Consider the following 23,695-nt stretch of genomic DNA (forward strand, 5'->3'; position numbering starts at 1 on the left):
GCTGTGAAATAGTTTATGTTTGTAGGCATCAGATAATAATTCATGAGTTTAAGTTGAATTTGTGTTTCTGTGCTTGTGTGTTAAGAAAGAGCCAAAACTTTAATTTCACTTCGTGTTAAACAAAGCTGCCTGCCTGCGGGTTTTTTGTGTCCCTGCATTTTAATTTAAGGTTTACGACATTGTCAGAGTTATAGAGGTTAAAAAAATGATTGCTTATATTCAGAAGTCCACAATGAATGATAGAAACACTGAGTTTCAGTTGCAACCAGTTAACCCAAGAAGCGAGATGGAGTTCACAGAGGCTGCCAGGAGAGGCAGGGCAATGCAGGGACTCAGAAAGCAGGACCCACAAGATAAATCACCGTCAGAAACCAAGGAGGAAAAGAGGAGTTCCAGGAAGACAGAAGTCAAAGAGACAAAAAAAACCTGAATCTGAACAAGCGACTGCTCCCGAAGTTAAAGAGAGGAGCAGAGAGAGGCTCCCAGTTAAAGACAGAGCTGCGAGGTGCAGACATTGTAAAGTTTGCTCACGAGAATCCAGATATCTGATATATTCCTAAAGTTGGTGACACCTTCATACAGACTATGAGGCGCTGGTGTCTGTTGGCACGGCTGAGTATGGAGGAATAATGAAAGGAAACATTGAAATATTGGACAGGGATCCTTGGTGAAGGCACCTGACAGAAAGCATTGAAAAGATTCCAAAAGCTGCTTTTGTTTCTCGAGTGGAGCTTCTGGAGCGGAAGCATCAGTCCCAGTGAGACGGGTTTCTCACATTGTTACAAACATTTGGGGGGATTTGAAGAAGAATCCACTGAAGTTACTTTGGGTGGCATCTGTCACTGAGTTTCAGAGAGTGGTATATCTGAACCACAGGTGGATTGTTGGTTTACATTAACTGTGTACTTACTGGGAACATTAAAACATAAGATCTATTTTGTAACTCGTGTCATCCTTACAGATCTGCAGACATCTGTGAAGTTAGATGGGGTGGTGCATTGTAGTTATTTTTTTAACAAACGTTTTATTCTGTTGTTAAAAGTTAATCGCCTACCTTGTTATTCTGTTCATCTACATTTCTAAATAATAAAACAATAAATAAAAGTTATGATTTACTGAGCCGGGTTTCTGCTCTTCGACCTGACTGTCCAGAAATCAGCTGGGATCATAACATTGTCAATAGGGGCATAGAGTACAAGAGCAAGGAGGCTGTGCTGAACCTGCAAAAGACATCAGTTAGATCTCAGTTCAGTGCGTCATACTTTAGGAAGGTTTAGAGCACATTGGAGAGAGCGCTGAACATGTTTAAAAGATTGGCTACAGGGATGTGAAACTTCAGATACGAGGATCGATAGGAGAGGTTGTTCACCTTGGAAGGAAGAATGCTGAGAGGACATTTGATAGAAATGTTCAAAATAGCGATGGTGCTGTAGAGAACAAGGAGCAAATCAAAATGTTGCTGCTCGGACAAGGATCAACAACAAGATTTAAAGTGATTTGCAAAAGATGCAAATACAGTGTGAATAAAGCTATTTTTTTAAACACAGCGAGTGATTCAGGTTTTATGAGGCTGCAGTCAGAACCATGGAACAGAAACAGCGTGGGCTGCTGTAACCTAAGGGAGGTTTCTTTTCATAACTGCACACTGTGAGGTTTAATACAAGACTGAACCTCCACTGCGACCCTGACTGATGTTACCAGTTATCACATGACTTATAAAAGGACACTGTCCCGATAAAACACACACCAACTATAATACATAACAGAGGCAGCGTGCAGGAAAATAATCCTGACAATAATTAGCCACAAACTGTCAGCTGTACCGAACACAAGAGAAACAAATTTCCTTCTGGCATCATACATAATCAGATGGTTTCTGTTGGGAGAGTGAAATATCCTTTTTTTAAATTTTGTAACGAGGCCTTTACACCTCTAATTATTTAAAATTTATCCCAATAATGCTTTTATTCAGTCAAGGAACGTGATCATCGCTGGTTTTGCCAACATTTATTGCCGATGCCTATTTGCCCACGAGAATCTGCCTTCTTGAACCGCTGTAGTTTTGTACCTATGTACGGTATGCTTTGGCACTCATAAATGTGACAATATTAAATCAAATATCAAATCCTTTCTGTTGAATGGAAAAGGCAATAGTCAGCATTGAAACAACTGAACAATTCACTCTCACTGGTTTGCCTACTGGGGGAAACCAGTTTTACACCTCTCAAAATGTATATTTTGTTTAATTGTCCATGGGATATGGGTGTCGCTGGCTAGACCAGCATTTATTTCCCACTGCTAATGGCCCCTCGAGGAGGTGATGCCCACATCCTGTGAACAAGCAAGTAATTTTTAAACATGTCCCACATTCTGGTCTCATTTCCTGATCATCAGAATTACCCTCCTGAATCTCACTGACCCTGCTAAGTTTCCAGAAATTCAAATCATTTCTGCTGTTACATAAATCCAGGATTTTATGAGAATTGTACATTTTACTGAGGGTTAAATGATAAAGCTGTGAGAGTGGATCGCTCGGGATTCCCTGTGCTTAACTATTGACATTATATCATCTGTATAATATCTCAGGGTGAGTTAAAGTGTGAAACTGTGCTAACTGTTGCTTTAAGATCCATCCCCTAGATTTTATACAACCAGGAAAGATTATTCTCCCATTAGAAAGTTGAAATATTTCTGTTTGATTAGTTTATAGGGGAGGGGTGTCTCCCGCTACATTCCACAGTAAACAGGCTCTACATTTTCTGCAGGTATGGCTCGTGTTCTATCTCCGGGAATTACCGGGAGTTCCCTCTTCCCGGTAGATCCTCACATAGGAAAAGGATTATCCGAAAATCCTGTTTCATATCACTGACAGTTTGACTGAGATTTTCCAGCAGCAGGTTTCCTCATTCAGGAAATTCTGGTTTCCTCGGCTCAGATGTAAGCTCTGCAGTCCTGCCACATTTAGCTGTGAATGATAGTGGACGATGAAACAACAGAAGGAGGAGGCTCCACAAATATCCCATCCTCATGACGGAGGAGACTCGCACATCAGTACAAAAGATATGGTTCAAATATTAGTAACTAACTTCAGTGGCTGAACCATCCAGAGGGCCCCAGCATCACAGATATCAGCTCATTCCATTCACTCCACATGATGTCAAGAAATAGTTAAAGATAATGGATACGGCAAAGACCACAGATCTTGACAATATTCCAGTAACTGTACTGAAGATTACTGCTCCAGAAGTTGCTCTGTTCCTCGCCAAGCTGTTCCAGTAGAGCTACAACACTGATGTTTACCCAAAATAGTGGGAAATTGTCCAGATCTAACCGTAAACAAAAAGGAGAGAACAAATCCAATCTGTCCATTTACCACCCCATCAGTCTACTCTCGATCATCAGCAGAGTAATGGAAGGCTCACGAGACTAACAAGTGACACTTAATTAGCAATGACCTGCTATCTGACTTGAAGCTTGTGCTTACTCAGGGTCACTCAGCCCCCTACCTCATTACAGCCTTGATGCAAACACGGACAGCAGAGCTGAACTCAGGATGAGAGGGGAGAGTGTCTGCCCTTGACATCAAGGCAGAATATGGCCACATGTAGCAAAAAGGAGCCAGAGAAAAACTGAAGTCAATGGAAATTAGAAATGGGCAGCACGGTAGCACAGTGGTTAGCACTGCTGCTTCACAGCTCCAGGGACCTGGGTTCGATTCCCGGCTCGGGTCACTGTCTGTGCGGAGTTTGCACATTCTCCTCGTGTCTGCGTGGGTTTCCTCCGGATGCTCCGGTTTCCTCCCACAGTCCAAAGATGTGCGGGTTAGTTTGATTGGCTATGCTAAAAAAATTGCCCCGAGTGTCCTGAGATGCGTAGATTAGAGGGATTAGTGGGTAAATATGTCGGGATATGGAAGTAGGGCCTGGGTGGGATTGTGGTCAGTGCAGACTCGATGGGCCGAGTGGCCTCTTTCTGCACGGTAGGGTTTCTATGATTTCTTTCTATGAAAACTATCTGCCGATTGGAGTAATACCAGCACAAAGGAAGTTAGTTGTGGCTGTTGGACCATCTACAAGATGCAGTGCAACAACTCACCATGGCTCGTTACACAGCACTGCCCAGTCTGTGATTTCTATCCCTGGGAGGACAAGGGCAGCAGATGAATGGAAACATCACCACCTGGAAGTTCCCTTCCAAGATACACACCATCCTGACTTGGAAATATATCACCGTTCCTTCACAGTGACCGGGTCAAAATCCTGGAACTCTCTTTCTCACAGCACTGTGGGTGCACCTACACCACAGGAGTCCCTAAATGCAATGCCGGTGATATAATTGTGAGCATAGTTGCTTTCCAAGCAGTTGATACGGGTTTAATTCCCAGCTATCTCAGTTTGTCGGAGTGGGTGAAGAGAGGGTCATCTCATCTCCAGGAAATCACAGCAGGAATTTCTCAGGGGAGTGCCTAAGGCCCAACCATCTTCAGCAACTTCATCAATTACATTTCCTCCATCATCAGGTCAGAAGTGGAGATGTTTGCTGATGTCTGTACAACGTTCAGCACCATTCTCAACTCCGCGAGATAGTGATGCAGGACCTGTCCATATTTAGCAAGGCTTGAACAAGGGAAGGGCTGAGAACTCCCAGGCGATGACTATTTCCACCAAGAGAGAATACAGTCATATCCCTTTACATTCAATGGGATTATCATCCCCATGAATCCCCAACTATCAACATCTTGGGTGTTACCATTGATCAGAAGCAGATGAGCCAGATCAATACTGTGGCTATAAGAGAAGGTTAAAGGCCAGGATTTCTGCACAGAGTAACCCACCTCCTCACTTCCGAAAACATTTCCACCATCTACAAGACACATGTCAGGAATTTGATTGAATACCATCCACTTGTCTGCATGAGCGCAGCTCAAGATTCAGGAAGCTCGCCACCATCCAGGATAACTCTGCTTGTTGACTGGTTCTCCACCCATCACCTTCAACACTCATTCCATCCACCACAGAGGTACAGAGCGAGCAGTGTGTACCATCTACAAGATGCAGTGCAACAACTCCCAATGGCTCGTTACACAGCACCTTCCAATCCTGTGATTTCTATCCCTTGAAGGACAAGCAGATAAATGGAAACATCTCCACCTGGAAGTTCCCTTCAAGATACACATCATCCTGACTTGGAAAGATATCGCCGTTCCTTCACAGTGACTGGGTCAAAGTCCTGGAAATCTCTTTTTCACAGCACTGTGGGTGCACCTACACCACAGGAGTCCCTAAATGCAATGATGGTGATATCATAGCGAGCATAGTTGCTTTCCAAGCAGTTGATACAGGTTTAATTCCCAGCTATCTCAGTTTGTTGGAGTGGATGAAGAGAGGGCCAGGAGGTAGTAACCACAACCGAAAAGACTGGGTCAATCCAATTTAGTCAAGTCTGCGGCTCCAGCCTGGAGCAGTAGTGTTAAACTTAGCTGAGGGTTGGAGGGTCAGTTGATCATTCAGCTACTCTGAGCCGGCCCACGCTGAGTTCAAAAGGGAAATGGTGAATCTAATAGTGACACAGAGGAAACTAAATTCATTGGTTGGTTAAAAAAAAATGCCGTTTTCGACAGGCTTTATATTGCTGTGAACTGGAGGAAGCAACTGAAAGGGTCAATGATGGTTCTGCTGTTGATGTGGTGTACATGGATATTCAAAAATCATCTGATGCAGTGACACAACAGACTTGTGGCATAAGCTCATAAAATAAATGGGAAAGTAGCAACGTGGATACAAAATTGGATGAACAAAGAGTAATGGATATTTTTAAGGCTGGAGGATGTCGGTAATGGAGAACCCAAGCAGTTGGTATTGGGATCCTTGCTTTTCCCTGATATATGTGAATGATCTAGGTGTTTGGGTGGCACGGTAGCACAGTGGTTAGCACTGCTGCTTCACAGCTCCAGGGACCTGGGTTCGATTCCCGGCTTGGGTCACTGTGTGTGTGGAGTTTGCACATTCTCCTCGTGTCTGAGTGGGTTTCCTCCGGGTGCTCCGGTTTCCTCCCAGTCTAAAGATGTGCGGGTTAGGTTGATTGGCCATGCTAAAATTGCTCCTTAGTGTCCTGAGATGTGTAGGTTACAGGGATTAGAGGGTAAAACATGTAGGGATATGGGGGTAGGGCCTGGGTGGGATTGTGGTCGGTGCAGACTTGATGGGCCGAATGGCCTCTTCCTGCACTGTAGGGTTTCTATGGTTTGCAGTCTCGAGGAAAATTTCAAAGTTTGTTGATCACAGAACAGTTTGAGGCATTGTAAACTGTGAGGAGAGCTTGGGATTGAAAAACAGACTATGGTGGAGTGTACAGATAGGTGGCAGATTAAGTTCAATGCAGAGACGGGTGAGGTGATACTTTCAGGAAACATGCACATGAGGAAGCAATATAAAATAATCGGTAGAATTGTTCACGGATTGCAGGATCAGAGGGACTGAACACATGTGTGCATCGATCATTGCCATTGGCAGGGCAAGTGTAGGTAGCAATTAATAAAGAAAACAGCATCTTGGGCTTCACTGTTATGTAATAACTTGTGTTTGTGGGCATTACACAGTAATTCATGAGTTTAAGTTTAATTTGTGTTTCTGTGCTTGTGAGCTCAGAAAGGGCCAAAACTTTAATTTCACTTCATGTTAAACAAAGCTACCCGCTTGCGGGTTTTTGGTTTCAATTTAAACTGTCCCTACATTTTAATTTAAGGTTTACGACGTTGTAAGAGTTATAGAGGTTTAAAGAAATGGTTGCTTCTATTCAGAGGCCCACAATGAATGATAGAAGCTCTGAGTTTCAGTTACAACCAGTTAATCCAAGAAGCAAGACGGAGTTCACAGAGGCTGCCAGTAGAGGCAGCGCAACGCAGGCATTCAGAAAGCAACCCGAACTGATGATGTCACCAGTGATCACGTGACTTATAAAGGGACATTGTCCCAATATAACACACACCGACTGTAATACATAACACAGGGAGAGCGCAGGAAAATAATCCTGATCATAATTAAACACAAACTGTAAGCTGCACCGAACAAGACAAACTAATTTCTGTATAGCATCGTACAGAATCAGATGGTTTCTGTTGGGAGAGGGAATGATCCTTTTTCAGATTTTGGAGGGAGGCCTTTACAGCTCTAATTATTTAAAATTCATCCCAATAATGTTTTTATTCATTCAAGGAACGTGGGCATCGCTGGTTATGCCAACATTTATTGCCCACGCCTATTCCAGGAGAATCTGCCTTCTTGAAACGATGTAGTTTTATCAGAGAATCTGGATTTATTACAGGTTCAGAAGGAGGCCAATCGGCCCATCATATCTGCATCTGCTCTCAAATGAGCATTATTACTTTGTGCCATTCTCCCACACTTTGTGACCATTGGACATTGTTTCTCTCTTGATGTCCTCGAATGAACATGCCTCTGTTTTATTAGAACAAAGGAAATGGCTTCTCAACAATGAAAATATCCGCTCTGAGACCAAACAGTTACCTCAACTCCTGACACTTGTGCAGAATGGGTCCCAGCCGCTGGAGCCCTTCACACTGAATGTTGCATAGCTGTAGATCGAGGTGTTTTATTGTATCACAGAGTCCAATGACATGAGACAGGACCGCACAGTCAATCGGGGTCAGTTGCAATCCGCTAAATGAAAGTTTTTCCACAGATCCCACTGTGTTCCGAGCCAGTGCTTTATTCTGAGACTCAAACAGGTAGTGGAATGTGTTCAGGAGCTTCCTCTTCCCAGTTTCAGTCTCTGTGTCTCCAATCTGCCCTTCAACCTGCTCCTTCACCCAGTCAATCACTCGGCAGGTTGTTTGATGAAGAAATGGACCCAGAAACTCCACCAGGGGTCGAGCTGACTGTGGGGAGGACAGACCAGCAACAAAACGGAGAAATATCTCAAATCGCCCATCTTCCTCACTGTGGGCTTCACTGAGGAGTTTCCCGATCTCCCCAGGATCTGGAGTCAGGAATTGTGTGAGTGCAGCTACAAACTCTTGGATGGTGAGGTGTGGGAATGTATAAACCACACTCTGGGCAGAAACATCTCTCTCCAAAAGTTCCATCAGGAACCCAGACAGGAACTGGGAAGATTGTAGATTGTACTCAATCAAATCTCCATTTCTAAACACAATCTTCTTCTTGGAGACTCCTGTGTAGGCCATCTCACCAAGCTTCAGTAACACATCACGGGGGTTTTCAATCTCTCGGCCATGGTTTTTCAGAATGTTGTAAATATAGTAGGAATATAGTTGGGTGATGGTCTTGGGAACTTGCTGCTGTTTCCTGTCTCTTTGTGTAAAGAAGGGACCCAGTGACAGACCGAGGATCCAGCAGTAGGAAGGGTTGTAACACATGGTGTACAGGATCTCGTTCTCCTCCACGTGTTTGAAAACAGCTGCTGCCACTGTCTGATTTTCAAAAAACTTGTTGAAATATTCCTTCCGTTCATCACCAACAAATCCCAGGATTTCAGCCCAGACACTGATCTCAGCCTTTTCCAATAAATGTAATGCAGTGGGGCGGCTGGTCACTAGCACTGAACATCCTGGGAGCAGCTTGTGCTGTATTAAACTGTACACAATGTCAGACACTTCACACCAGCATTCGGGATCTGTGCACATGGACTGAGGTTCTGTATTTCTCCGATTGTCAGCAAAATCAATCCTGTCCTTGAATTCATCCAAACCATCGAATATAAACAGCAATCCTTTTGGGTTCTTCCAGAGCTCTCCCAGAATATTCCCAAAGTAGGGATACTGATCCAATATCAGATTCCTCAGGTTTATTCTACAATTAATAGTGTTCAAATCCCGGAATTTAAAACTGAAAACAAATTGAAAGTGTGGGTATATTTTCCCAGTGGCCCAGTCATGAACAATTTTTTGTACCATTGTTGTTTTTCCAATTCCCGGCACTCCGCTCACTGCTGCTGAATTCCCAGATTTGGATTTTCTCTGGGAAAAGCTGCTCTGAAACAATTGATCAGTTCGGATTTTTTCCAGTTCTCTCCGGAGATGTTTCTCTCTCCATTCTTCATGGTCTCGGCCTCTTGCCAGCAGTTCATGTTCGACAAGTGTCCGATCTCGAACAGTAGAAATAACCGTGAGCTCAGCGTATCGACCAACCAGCTGGAAAATCTTAACCTTCTCCTTTATGAGGATAGTGTTCACTCTCAGTGTTTGAGTTTGTACCCGGAGTGTCTCCTTGTGTTTCTGTTGGAGATCTTCAATAAGAACAGAGAGAAAATGTTAGTTGCATTAAGACACTGTCTTTGCTGAATTGAGAGATTTATTTTACAGTGTCAGTCAAGGTTTGAGTAGGATATAAAATTGAATTATTGAAAACCTCATTTGACAATGATTAATTTCCACTTAAAGTTTCAGGTCTTCACTTAATTCCAATATTTCTATCACATGTTGGGGGCGATTCTCCCGAAAAGGAATCTTGGTGTCGAATTTGGGTAAAAACTGGAGTAAATCACGCTGGACTTTTCAGCGGGAGTTTCAAAATGAATCTCCCACAATCTCTGCAGAGCAGAGTGCAGGAGCGTGAATCAAACTGGAGGGACCGGCAGCATCGCGCTGAGCGGCCACTGTGCGTGCGATGATCTGTCAGCGCAGAGATCGGCGCATGCGTACTGGCCCCACAATGCCGGCAGCCAGCACTTCTCCCCCTCCTACACAGTCCCAACGCCCCCTCCCCTCCCCCTCCTACACAGTCCCAACGCCCCCTCCCCCCCACCCCAACGGACTGACCCCGCCGTAATCTTGACACCCCCCCCCACCCCAGAAGGCTGATCTCCTCCCCCCACCCTGATGGCCAGCCCCAATCGCTGTCCTCCCTCCCTCCGTCACTCAGCCCGAATGCAGAGTGGAAGCAGGACTCCCCACCCCCACTGCTCACCCCCACAGGCCCGATCCCCATTAGGCCCTGTACTCTTGGCACTGCTCAATGCCCAGTAGGCAGTGCCAAGGTGTCCTGGACATTAGCACTTTGCCCCTTTGGAAGTGCCAGGGGCCCAGGCTGGCAATGCCCAGGGTACCCCAGCCACCTCCAACCCCATGGGGGCCTCGATGACATCCCCTTCACTCCAGCGGGGTCTGGTCACCAGCTCCCTGCAAATGGGAAGTTGTACAAAACCCCGTCGGAGTGAACCACTCCTGACGTGAGGGGGTGGCGGGGCGAGAGGCTCGTGGGCCTGGAAATCTCAGTGCTGGGCCCGCTAATGACTTTTAAGCAGATTCAAATGCGCATTGTAATAATTTATACAGCTCCGCGCGGATCTCTGGCACGGAGCTGTCGGTGCCCGAAATCCAGCTGCCGGAGACGCAGGCAGGCTATGGCCCCCAGCGGGAAGCCTGTGAAACGGCTCTGCACCAGTCTCCTGGTCTGCTGCACTACCAAAGCAGCACAGCGACCTGGGAGAATCGCCCCCATTGATTTTACAAAGGTGATGTTTTAACTCTGATGGTTAATACTTTCCACCCTGCCCTTATTATAGACATCTCATTGTAGATCTTGATTATATAGCAGTCCACATAGTTTGTGAACTGGTCAGAGCTCCCAATCTGCTGCAGAAATGCTAAGTGGGATATTAGACACTGCGTAGGAGCGGGAGAGACTGTAATTGTTCAGGAGTCTCACTGTTACTGTGCGTAAACTTCAGTAGGTTCTCGTCATATTGTGTGCATTGGAAAAGCAACAGTTTTGAACATGGAAAGTTCTGCTATTCTATCAGGCTGTTACCACATTAAGCGAGTTATTGCAGAGCCGTTTGGATCAGTTGGGTGGACGCTTGATGTGGTTTATGTTATAACAACAGCCTGACGATTGATCCCTGTTCCAAGGTGAATTCAGGACCTCGCTCGTTGCCCTGCCCATGGTGGAGATATAACCTGCCTTTAGACAGAGAACTCAAAACAAAAATAACCTTCCCCTTTTATAGTGTTTCAAGTCAAGTACTCGGGAACATAGGTTTAAGGTGCGTGGGGAGAAGTTTAGAGCAGATGTGTGAGACAAGTTTCTTTTACACAGAGGATGGTGAATGTCTGGGACGTGCTGTCTGGGGAGGGGGCGGGAACAGGTACGACAGCAGCATTTAAGGGGTAACTAGACGAATACATGAATAGGATGGGAATGGAAGGATACGGACTCTGTGTGTGCAGACGGTTTCAGTTTAGGCAGGCATCATGGTCTGCGCAGGCCTGGAGTGCCAAAGATGCCTGTTCCTGTGCTGGACTTTACTTTGTTCTTTGTTTTTGAACGGACAGAGATATTTCCAAGTCAGGGTGGTGAGTGACTTGGTGGAAAACAGTGGTGTGCCCCTGTGACTGCTGCCCTTGATCTTCTGGATGGCAGCAGCCATGAGTTTGGAAAGTGCTGTCTCAGCAGCCTTGCTGTGTTCAGCAGTGCATCTTGTAGATGGTAAACACTGCTGCCATTTTTCATCAGTGGTGGGGGGGATAAGTTTTGTGGGCAGGTATTAATCAAACAGTCTACTTTAAACTGGTATGTGAGGAATTCCACGCGTGTCGTTGAGCTGCACTTACCCAGGTGAGGGCAGAGAATTCCATCACACTTCTGACTTGTGCCTTGTGGATGGTGGAAAGTTTACAGGGAGCAAGAGATGACTTTCACGCTGTAGAATCCTTAGCAGCTGACCTGTTCTTGTAGTCACACTATTTATATATCGAGTCCAGTTCAGTTTCTGGTCAATGGTAACCCTCAGGTTGTTGACAGTGGGGGATACAGAAAACTGATGCCACCGATTGTCAAGGGGTGGTGGTTGAATCCACTCTTGTTGGAGATAGTTATAGCTTGGTACGTGTGTGGTGTGAAATTTACATGCAACCTTGTCAGATCAAGCCTAGATTTTGTCCAGAACTTGCTGCATTTGGACAGGAATTGCTTCAGTATCTGAGGAGTCATGAATGTTCTGGAACATTGCACAGTCATCAGTGGACATCTCCGCTTCTGAACACTGAGCCCTGGTGGCCCGGGTTTGGCTTGATGGGCCATCTGGGATTTTGCTACTCACTAATTTGATATGTTTACGGTAGGAATGATTTCTCAGGTGCAGCGAACCCTTTACATCTGGCTCAAGGCCCGACTCTTTACTGTGAGCCCAGAACATAAGAACTAGGGGCAGGAATAGGCCATCTGGCCCCTCAAGCCTGCTCTACCATTCAATAAGATCATGGCTGATTTTTTTGTGGACTCAGCTCCACTTACCCACCTGCTCACCATAACACTTAATTCCTTTCCTGTTCAAAAATGTAGCTATCCTTGCTTTAAAAACATTTAGTGAGGTAGCCTCAACTGCTTCACTGGGCAGGGAATTCCACAGATTCACAACACTTTGGTTGAAGAAGTTCCTCCTCAACTCAGTCCTAAATCTGCTCCCTCTTATTTTGAGGCCATGCCCCCAAGTTCTAATTTCACCTGCCAGTGGAAACAACTTCCCTGCTTCTATCTTATCTATTCCCTTCATAATCTTGTATGTTTCTATAAGATCTCCCCTCATTCTTCTGAATTCCAATAAGTATCTTCACAGTCCACTCAGTCTCTCCTCAAAAGCCAACCCTCTCAACTCCGGAATCAACCGAGCAAATCTCCTCTGCACCCCCTCCAGTGCCAGTATATCCTTTTTCAAGTAAGGAAACCAAAACTGTGCACAGTACTCCAGGTGTGGCCTGACCAGCACCTTATACAGCTGCAACATAACCTCGCTGTTTTTAAACTCCATCCGTCTATCAATGAAGGACAAAATTCCATTTGCCTTCTTAATTACCTGCTACACCTACAAACACCTTGTGATTTTTGCACAAGGACACCCAGGTCTCTCTGCACAGCCGCATGCTGCAATTTTTTGCCATTTAAGTAATAGTCCATTTTGCTGTTGCTCGTACCAAAATGGATGACCTCACATTTACCAACATTGCACTCCATCTGCCAGACTCTCGCCCACTCAGACTATCTATATCCCTTTGTAGACTTTCAGCGTCCTCTGCACACTTTGCTCTGCCACTCATCTGAGTGTCATCTGCTAATTTTGACACACTACACTTGGTCTCCAACTCATCTGTGCAAATCGTAAACAATTGCGGTCCCAACACTGATCCCTGAGGCACACCACTCGTCACTGATCGCCAACCAAAACAACCATTTACCCCACTCTTTGCTTTCTGTTAGAACACCCAGGCACGCAGGAGCACTGTACTGAATTCACACGGTACCGGGTTTCGGACAGGTGTCTATAAGACTTCAGAAGTAATAGCAATTAACAGCTAGGTTAAGTGAAAAGATGCAATGGTCACACATTTTTGGAAAAAAAAACGACAGATCATATGAATTGTAATTTGAAGCTAGTATGGTCGAGCATTAATGACAAAACCGAATCATGCTCTACCCAATTTCCAGTCTTTAATTTTCAGTATCCCAGATTTTCACAATCTCTTAAACAAAGGCTCCAACCAATCATTCAGATTCTCAGAAGTGAAATAGTTTGTAATCTCCATTTCCTCTCTTACCTTTCAGGTTAGTGGGTAATTCAGATAAACCATGTGCGATGTTGATATAATCAAACGAATCAGCACCTGTTTAAATAAATGAACTTCCATGAAACCAGCTCAGTGTAATATTACAGTGATATCGACAGTGTTTAAATGGGAAATTGAATTCACTGTGATTTTACCGTACCAAGCTCCTGTGTTTCTTTCAGTATTTTATCCAGTTTTGGGACTCCGTGACGCATTCTCACAAAGGATTCCCACATCACCCTTCGAGCCCGAGATCCTTTTTCCATCACCAGATTGAGGAGAAGTTTGGAACTGTCCGCCCGGTTTCCCTTATCCACGAGCTCAGTGACTTTCTATGAAGAATAGTAATGAAGAATAATGAGACGCAGAGTGAAAGATAAACACTGAGAATGAGATGGAAAGGATCTGCTCAGTGATGGGATTTCCCAGTTGTTTTCAGCTCAGAAATCAGTCACTGGGCCGGGTCCTGATCCATAATAAACATGGACTGAAAATTCTCTTGAAATCTCGTTCCAATCACTAACAATAAACAAATGTGAATCAACTGAACTAGAAATCAAAAACACATTTCAACTCGTGTGAGGAATCACTGAGAATCTGATATATTTACATGTGATTAGCTGTCTGTCCTTCAGTGTCCAACATGATGGGGTGGCACGGTAGCACAGTGGTTAGCACTGCTGCTCCACAGCCCCAAGGACCTGGGTTCGATTCCCGGGCGGCACGGTAGCACAGTGGTTAGCACTGCTGCTTCACAGCTCCAGGGACCTGGGTTCGATTCCCGGGCGGCACGGTAGCACAGTGGTTAGCACTGCTGCTTCACAGCTCCAGGGACCTGGGTTCGATTCCCGGGCGGCACGGTAGCACAGTGGTTAGCACTGCTGCTTCACAGCTCCAGGGACCTGGGTTCGATTCCCGGCTTGGGTCACTGCCTGTGTGGAGTTTGCACATTCTCCTCGTGTCTGCGTGGGTTTCCTCCGGGTGCTCCGGTTTCCTCCCACAGTCTAAAGATGTGCGGGTTAGGTGGATTGGCTATGCTAAAATTGCCCCTAAGTGTCCTGAGATGCGGAAGTTAGAGGGATTAGCGGGTAAATGTTTAGGGATAAGGGGGTAGGGCCTGGGTGGGATTGTGGTCGGTGCAGACTCGATGGGCCAGATGGCCTCTTTCTGCACTGTAGGGTTTCTCTGATTCTATGACATTCGATGACTGATTGACAACATGATGCACTTTTTCCACACACTTAAATCACGCTGTGATTTACCAGGAAATCCTGATGAGATGTGGCAATGTATTTTTTCTCCAAAAGGGTAGTGTGTCTTTGAAACGCTCTTCCTGAAACGGTGGTAGGAACGGAGAGGTGGATGGCGTCTTGGTCAGCAAGGAGTTATGGGTATCGTGGATAGGCAGTCTGCAGATTGGAGGCTACAATCAAATCATGTTATTAAAGAGCGGGGCAGACTCGAGGGGCTGAACGGCCTACTCCTAGCAGCACAGTGGTTACCATTGCTGTCTCACAGGTTTGATCCCGGCCTTGGGCGACTGGCTGTGCGGAGTTTGCACATTCTTCCCATGTCTGTGTGGGTTTCCTGCAGGTGCTCCTGTTTCCATTGTCTAAAGATGGGCCTGGATAAGCTGCTCTTTTAAAGAGTTGGTGCAGAATGATGGGCCTCCTTATGGACTGTAGGGATTCCTGCTCTCCATGTGTAAGTAAAATAAACAACGAATCAGAACTCAGATGGCAGGGAAATAATGAGTCTGATCCTTAAGTTATTTAAATGGAAGCAATGTTATAATGAAATTTAACTGACAAATTGCCATTGACTAATCCAAATACAGACTGCTAATTTAGGTCAGGAGAATGAGCCATTGACAATGCTGAAAAATCTAATGTAAACTTTACCGCTCAGTAACTCAAATTCCAGAAAAAAAACATTTTTTGTTTTCAAATTACTAGTATGAAATCCCGGTGAAGGGGAGAGGGGAGTGAGATAGGATTCGAGAGATATTAACACAGTTACAAGTGGGGTGTGAAGGAGGGGCTGTGCAAGATGTCAGAGTCGTGCTAATGGAGAATTTCAGACTGGAGTTTACAGGAATGGTTCAAACTCATTGACTCGGAAACTAGAAGAATGGGAATTTTAAATCGAAGACATCTGAGGACTGGGGGGCCATTGTGAGCACAAAGTGATATCTGGATTCTGACGGGGAACACAGTAAAGGCAGCAGAATCTGAGGAGCTGAAGATAAAGGGCGATGTGGGAGGCCCAACAGGAGAACATTGGAACAGACAAATCTGGAGGTAACAAAAATATAGATTCGGATTCAGCAGGAGCTGTGCTGAGGTGGGAGGAGAAATTTGCAGTGTTACATTCAGAGAATAAGGATATTTCTGCACTGACAATTATGCAGGAAATGGAGTTCAGCTTGATTCTGAACACTGAAGTCACAGATAGTCTGGCCAGGTCTCAGTCAGCGGCTGGGAATGGAATACAATCAGGTGGTGAGGAGATGGAGTTTGTGTCGGGGGTAGCAGACAATGGAGTTATTTTTTTCAATGTTTAAGAGAGGGAGTAAATTACTTTCCCAGAGCACAGGGGCAGAAATTCAATGATGTTATATTCCCCCGTGAAGACTGACTTTCCACAATGAAAAAAATAGGGACAGCATTCTTTTTAACATGATTCCAGCTTCTATTCTGTAAGATTCTGAGACTAAGGATCGAAAATTGATACGATTCAGTGTCAGTTGCAGTAAACTAAGCGTTGTGGTGTATTGTGAGGGCAATATTGAGTCAAAGTGAGATAATCCAGCTCATTTCTAAAATCATTGATGAGACAACATTTAGAATATTGTATCCAGTTGTGGTTCCCTCAGTGCAACAAAATTATTGCAGCTTCTGAAAACAACTGGAATGGTTGAGATGATTGTGTGGTTGGACGAGGACCCATTGTGGAAAGTGGATCTGTCTTCACTGAAAACAAGTGTCAGAGGCGATATGATTACGGATTTCCATTGACTCCAGTTTTGTCGGAAGGTTTTGATGCTAATTGAGTTAGAATGCTGTCTTGATGTGAATGACAGACCCTTTCACCTCTCCCCTGTAATTCTTTCAACCATTTCTGAACCAAAGGAGCTCTGCAGCAGAGTGGTCCTGGCAGAACGCAAACTAAGCATCTGTGAGCAGGTTATTGCTGAGCAAGGACCACTACAAGAACTGTTGATGATCCCTTCCATCATTTTGATGACTGTGAATAGATTAATAGAATGGTAATTCCTGGAGTGGGTTTGTCCTGTTTATCATGGACAGGCTGTTGCTGGCAATATTTCCATATTGTCGGGTAGATGCCAGTGTTGTAGCTGCACTGAACAGCTTGGCTCACAGTGCAGCCTGTGCTGGAGCACAAAGCTTCAGTATCACAGCCAGGATGTTGTCAGTGTTCCTGCACACCAAGCACTAAGTTATTCCTTTAGATCATGTGGAGGGAATTGAATTGGTTTTTCTGTGATGATGGGGATCCCATGAAGAGGCTGAAATGAATAACTCAGTAACATGTCTGACTGAATATTATTGCGAATGCTTCAGCCGTGTCTTTTGCACTCATGAGCTGGACTCTGATGTTTTTGATGTGGAACTTTGCGAAATCCCCTCCACACGTTTGCTGTTTAATTATCCAGCATCATATTGCAGGCATGGCAGGATAGAAAAGCTTTATGCTGTGTCAGTTGTGGCTCAAGTTGCCTGTCTATCTATAGCATGGTGAGGGGTTGTAGATTCACCAGGTTGGCACATCATTTTTATGTATCCCTGCTGCTGTTCCTGCAATGCTCTCTGTAGTAATTCAGAAAAAGACAGTTTCCTCTCTCCAGAAACCCTTTAGTGGGACTAACAAGATGAGTTGAATCCTTCAGAGTAAAAAAGTCTGTAAACTTGGAACCTACAACAACAGTGTGGCTTAAAGCAAAAGGTTTTAAACTCCAATCGCTAGCTTCCCATTGGACAAGTCTCCCTTTGCTTAATAAGTGACTTTGTACTCCACAAAGCCCCTGGGCAGATCTATCAACAATCCCCCGTGTCCTTCATAACACTCGCCCCACCCCTCCCCCCACCTTGAGTCAGTTTCTCCCCCAACACCCCCACCATGAGGAGATAGTTTTGTAAGTGTGTATGTACCATGATTAAAAACATGGAACCCATAAAGGGCCCTGCCAAGTCCATATGTACTAGTACCCATGGCCTGCCACATTATTCCCATGGGTGTGGAGAGGCTGAGGGAGGAAGCTTTTGATTTTCTTAGCACAAGTCACACTGCTTCTCCAAGTCCGTCGTGACTGAGTCGAGGCCGGGCCAGCAGGCGTAGCTCCTGGCCAGCATTTTCATCTCTGATACTCCAAGGTGGCCATTATGTAGTTCCACTAATATTGGATGTCATCCTGGGGGCGGAACGACACTCGAGACCCTCAATGATCCCATCCTCAACACTGCTAGTCTTTCTTAGCTAGGTAAGGTGGCATTTCTTCACAGGGTCATCATTGGAATCCTCCATCTAGGATCAAATGCTGTAGATTGATCTTTCTATGTCCAGGCTCTAATCTGCCTTGCGGAGACTGGCAAACTCTCAAAATGATTTAGTGTCATCACGACCTGATGCAATGCTGGTAAAGGAGACAGGCTTGTGGGCAATGTGAGGTGACTCAGTGTATTGGCAATCTGGATTCCAGACTGGTGCTCTGTACGATATTTGTAGGCGGCCAGTAAAAAGGCCCAACGCTGTATCTGGATAGAGACAATAACGGGATGCCTTGTCCTGGTTGAAACATCCCAATAAGGATCTGTGGTTGGTAATGATTGTGAAACGTCTACCGTAGACATAGTGATGGAACTTTTTCCACACCAAATACACCGCCAACCCTTCTTCCTCAATCTGAGAATACCTTCACTCTACATCCAGAAATGTCCTGGATGCAGGCACGGTGGGCTTCTCCGTCCCATCTTTCTAGTGCTGTAAAAGCACCGGCCCATCCCTGTACAGGGAAACGTTGCGTGTCAGCACAAGTTATTTGTCGGCATCAAAATGGGCCAATAAGTTAGATTACAACATCTTTGGCGAAAGCCTCTGGCTGTGGAGCTTCCCAGGAGAATTTCTGTATTTTCTTAGTAGGGCCTGCAAGGGGGTCAGCATGGAAGGCAAATTCAGGATATTTTTTCCATAATAAGTAGCCAATCCCAGAAAAGATTTCAACCCTGTGGAGTTGATGCCTCCTTGATTGTTTTTAGCTTCTACTGGGTCTAATCCGCTGCCATCTACCGGGTAGCCCAAGTAGGTTACTTCAGCTGCTTGGAAGATGCATTTCTCCCTCATCAAACACACTCCCGTTTTTGAAAATCTCTGCAAGACCTTTTTGAAAGTATGCCAGGTGTTCCTGTTCCGAAGCCCCCATGACCAGGACGTCATCCATCTACACTGCTACTTGGGTTGCCCTTGAAGAACGTTCTCCATGACTCACTGGAAAATGGCACGCTGATGAGATTGAAGGGCAAGCGAGTTTACTTCTATTGTCCCTTGTTCACATTTATCACATATTTCTGGGAGGACTCATCCAATACAAGCTGAAGATAGACGTGGCCCATGTCCAAGTTGGTGGACATCTGGCCACCTATTGAGTTAGCATAGAGGTCTTTGATTCTGAGCAGGGGTGCCTATCAAGTTTGGGAAACCGGCTGACTGTATAATCCCTATGACAAACTGATTTTCTGGACTTAAAAAACAGCCACTACAGGCACTGCCCATTATGCAAATTGCACAGGCCTTATTCTACCTAAACTTTCAAGACACCCGAGCTCGGTTTCCAATTTCTCCAGAACGGAGTATAGAACTGGTCTTGCCCTAGGTTTAGCATCGGGATCGATGTAGATCTTGGCCCCTTGTATTTTTTTCAAGACTTTCTTGGAAACTTCCAGGGCATCGACTGGACTTTGTACAATCACCGAACTCCGAGCCTAAAGATCTCCAACCCCATCAGCCGGATCTTCTGGAGCCAATCTCTCCCCATGAAACTTGATCCTTTTGCGTGGGGTGAGTTATTTGCTGTCTTGAAGTCACTGAGACCACGGTGGTGATTTTTACTTGTAAAGATTCCCGTGTGCAGGTGGCGAGCCTGGACTTTGTGTCTTCCAAAGTTAGGAGTTGGATGCCAGGTTGGAGGTGTTTGTGTGTATGTTCTATGACGGAGACCAGTTAGGGATGTATCAAATTCCCATTATGGGTATCCAATATGATGTCCAGCAGTAGTAAGGAAATTATTGGAGAGGAATCTTCGAGACAGGATTTATTCCCACTTGGAAATAAGTGGACGTATTTGTGAAGGGGAGGTCATGTCTCACTAACTTGATCGAGTTTTTCGAGGAAGCGACGAAGATGATTGATGAAGATAGGGCAGTGGATGTTGTCTACATGGACTTCAGTAAGGCCTTTGATAAGGTCCCTCATGGCAGACGGGTGCAGAAGGTGAAGTCGCATGGGATCAGAGGTGAGGTGGCAAGGTGGATACAAAACTGGCTCGGTCAAAGAAGACAAAGGGTAGCAGTGGAAGGGTGCGTTTCTGAATGGAGGGCTGTGACAAGTGGCAGTAGTCAGAGATCAGTGCTGGGACCTTTGCTGTTTGTAATATATATTAAATATATAAATGATTTGGAGGAAAATGTAACTGGTTTGATTAGTAAGTTTGTGCACGACACAAAGATGGATAGATTTGCGGATAGCAATGAGGAACATCAGAGGATACAGCAGGACATAGATCGGTTAGAGACTTGGGCGGAGAGGTGGTAGATGGAGTTTAATCTGGACAAATGTGAGGTCATGCATTTTGGAGGTCTAATACAGAAAGGAAATACACAGTAAATGGCAGAACCCTTAAGAGTATTGATAGGCAAAGGGATCTGGGTGCACAGGTACACAGGTCACTGAAAGTGGCAATGCAGATGCAGAAGGCAGTCAAGAAGGCATACATCGGCCGGGGCACTGAGTTTAAAAATTGGCAAGTCATGTTGCAGCTTTATAGAACCTTATTTAGGCCGCACTTGGAATATAGTGTTAAATTCTGGTCGCCACACGACCAGAAGGATGTGGAGACTTTGGAGAGGGTACAGAAAAGATTTACCAGGATGTTGCCTGGTATGAAGGGCATTAGCTATGAGGAGAGGTTGGAGAAACTTTGTTTGTTCTCACTGGAGCGATGGAGGTTGAGTGGCGATCTGATAGAAGTTTACAAGATTATGAGAGGCATGGACAGAGTGAATCATCAGAAGCTTTTTTCCAGGGTGAAGAGTCAATTACTAGGGGGGCACTGGTTTCAGGTGCGAGGGGCAAGGTTTAAAGGAGGTGTACGAGACAGATTTTGTTTTTTTTACACAGAGGGTGGTGGGTGCCTGTAACTCGCTGCTGGGGGAGGTAGTGGAAGCAGATACGACAGTGACTTTAAGGGGCATCTTGACAAATACCTGAATAGGATGGGAATGGAGGGATATGGTCCGCGGAACCGTAGAGGGTTTTAGTTAAGTCAGGCAGCATGGTCGGTGCAGGCTTGGAGGGCCTGTTCCTTTGTTCTTTGGGGTTAGCCATTTACCAGTAATTCTGCAATTGAGGGCAGCCTTTGTTGTGGTGATGTGATTCCGTTGTATATCCCTGACTCTGGAAGAAGGAATAGCAGCATGGTACGGTCAGGTATTGGCCATGGTTTCTTCACGAGGTGGCACGCGTTTTGCCTAACCCTAAAATTTCACCTTGGCTGTGCCCTTTGGCAGTACTTGTAATAATTTATTGTGTTGCATCTGCAACTCTCTGGCCAATGTTCCCTAACACTCTTCGGGTCATTATTGCCGTTCGTTGACTGTTTCATGGTGTTTTAAAGCTCCGATCTTGCAAAGGGTCCTTTAACACCTGCTTTACACAAGCCCTCTCTATTGAAGACTGTTTACACAATGACACTCTCCCCAGTTGGATGACTTTGCTGGCTGATGCCCCCTGCAGCTCCTGAGCACCTCGTCTGCATTCTTCTGACATTAGGTTATTGGAACTATTTGTTGTAAATCCAGACTGAGTTATGCCAACAGCTTCTTTTGGGTAGTTAGGTTATTTATGCTGCATACCAATCTATATCGCCACAATTCATCCAGAGGCAGCCTGACTTCACAAATGTCCTGCTAATTTTCATAATCCAGACAAGAATTGGGTGACAGGTTCCCGACAGGATTCTCGGCCACGTTGAAGCAGTATCTGGAGTGTAACATATCTGGAGTATAATAAAGGGCTTCGGGTCACAGTGGTTTTTCCCCTCGGTCTACTAGTTCATCAAAAGTTTGTCAGGGGCGTGGGGCAAGGTCAAACTTTTAAAATCATACTGAATGTCAGGGCCTCGCATGCTGTCAACAACATTACATTTGTTTTTCATCTCCTTCAATGTTGCTAACATGAAATTAGTAATGCATGCACTCTGTACACTGCGATCATAAGGTTCAGGTTTCCCAAGAAGAAACATATTTGCTTTTCATTACTGAACAAGCTACTTGACGAATGGCGGTCGTCTGCAGAGGGGAAAAAAATGTTTTTTTATTCACTCCTCATCGCCAATGCAGTCAGCCTCCAAATCCACTTTCCCATCACCAGAAACCGTTTACTGAAAACCAAAAGGAAGAGCCGCAATCACGACATACAGCAAGTCTGTATCCCAGGACCAGCAGTCCGACTAAAGCCTCCGCTCAAGCAGCAGGTTTGTACTTCAAAAAGCTGCTAGAGCGATCTAATAACTATTTCCCATGTCCTTTATGGCCGTCATAACGCTCATAAACACAATTCATTGAACCAGGGCGAGGCCTCTGGTTTGATGATAATGGTGGAGTGATGGGTGTGTCATGCTATTATCGAATAGATTGAGGTGATAAGCAATGCTGCACCTGATAAATCTATCACATTTCACAAGGGCAGAGCATTGCACAACACCACACCCACTCCTCAGTTTAAAGAAGGTACTTCATCTCCAACACAGGCTGTGCGCTGAGTCTTACCAACACTGTCATGAACAAGTGAATCTGCCACAAGTTCAGCCTGGAAAGTTCAGTCAATAATCGTGCTGCCAAGACATTCCTGATTGGAGAAATTAAGCTGCTTTGCCTCTTTTTCTAGACCATTTCAGAGGGCAGTGAGTAGTCAACCACATTTCTGTGTGATTGGATCCACATACAGGCCAGCTTGAGTCAGGACAGCAGGTTTCCTCAGCTAAAGTCACAGGTAAGATGCCTGAAGATTGAAGGGTGGCAAATGTTGTGCGTTTGTTTAAGAAGGGTTGCAGGGAAAAGTCTGGGAACTACAGGGCAGTGAGCCTCACATCTGTAGTGGGTAAATTGTTAGAAGGTATTTTGAGAGACAGGATCTACAGGCATTTAGAGATGCAACGACTGATCGGGGACAGTCAGCGTGGTTTTGTGAGTGGAAAATCAGGTCTCTCAAATTTGATTGAGTTTTTTGAAGGGGTAACCAAGAAGGTAGATGAGGGGAGTGCAGTTGATGTTGTCGATATGGACTTTAGCAAGGCCTTTGACAAGGTACCACATGGTAGGTTGTTGCATAAGGTTAGATTTCACGGGATCCAGGGTGAGGTAGCCAAATGGAGACATAATTGGCTTGATGACAGAAGAGAGGGTGGTTGTATAGGGTTGTTTTTCAAACTGGAAGCCTATGACTAGTGATGTGCCTCAGGGATCGGTGCTGGGTCTACTGTTATTTGTCATTCATATTAATGATTTGGATGAGGCATGGTTAGTAAGTTTGCAGATGACACCAAGATTGGTGGCATAGCGGATAGTGAAGACAGTTATCTCGGATTGCAACGGGATCTTGATCAATTGGGCCAGTGGACTGACGAATGGCAGATGGAGTTTAATTTAAATAAATGCGAGGTGATGCATTCTGGTAGATCGAACCAGGGCAGGACTTACTCAGTTAATGGTAGGACGTTGGTGAGAGTTACAGAACAAAGAGATCTAGGGGCACAAGTTCATAGCTCCTTGAAAGCGGACAGAGTGGTGAAGAAGGCATTCGGCATGCTTGGTTTCATTAGTC

General features: G+C 45.2%; 1 protein-coding gene across 8 annotated transcripts in view; it reads right to left on the reverse strand.

The window, feature by feature from the left end:
• The window catches only part of LOC144485491 (NACHT, LRR and PYD domains-containing protein 3-like), a 235,575-nt gene that overhangs the window by 66,440 nt on the left and 145,440 nt on the right, over positions 1 to 23,695 (reverse strand). For 7 of the 8 annotated variants that reach the window (XM_078203631.1, XM_078203635.1, XM_078203633.1 and 4 more), the window contains 3 exons: positions 13,740 to 13,911; positions 13,571 to 13,636; positions 7,527 to 9,264 (listed from right to left, as the gene is read on the reverse strand). In XM_078203631.1, the coding sequence (XP_078059757.1) occupies positions 7,527 to 9,264; positions 13,571 to 13,636; positions 13,740 to 13,911 (1,976 nt within the window). Of the gene's footprint in view, positions 1 to 7,526; positions 9,265 to 13,570; positions 13,637 to 13,739; positions 13,912 to 14,189; positions 14,215 to 23,695 lie in introns of those variants that run through there. The other variant, XM_078203637.1, reaches the window with a different exon arrangement.

This window comes from Mustelus asterias, unplaced genomic scaffold (genome assembly GCF_964213995.1).
Source record: "Mustelus asterias unplaced genomic scaffold, sMusAst1.hap1.1 HAP1_SCAFFOLD_195, whole genome shotgun sequence".
Lineage (NCBI taxonomy): Eukaryota > Metazoa > Chordata > Chondrichthyes > Carcharhiniformes > Triakidae > Mustelus > Mustelus asterias.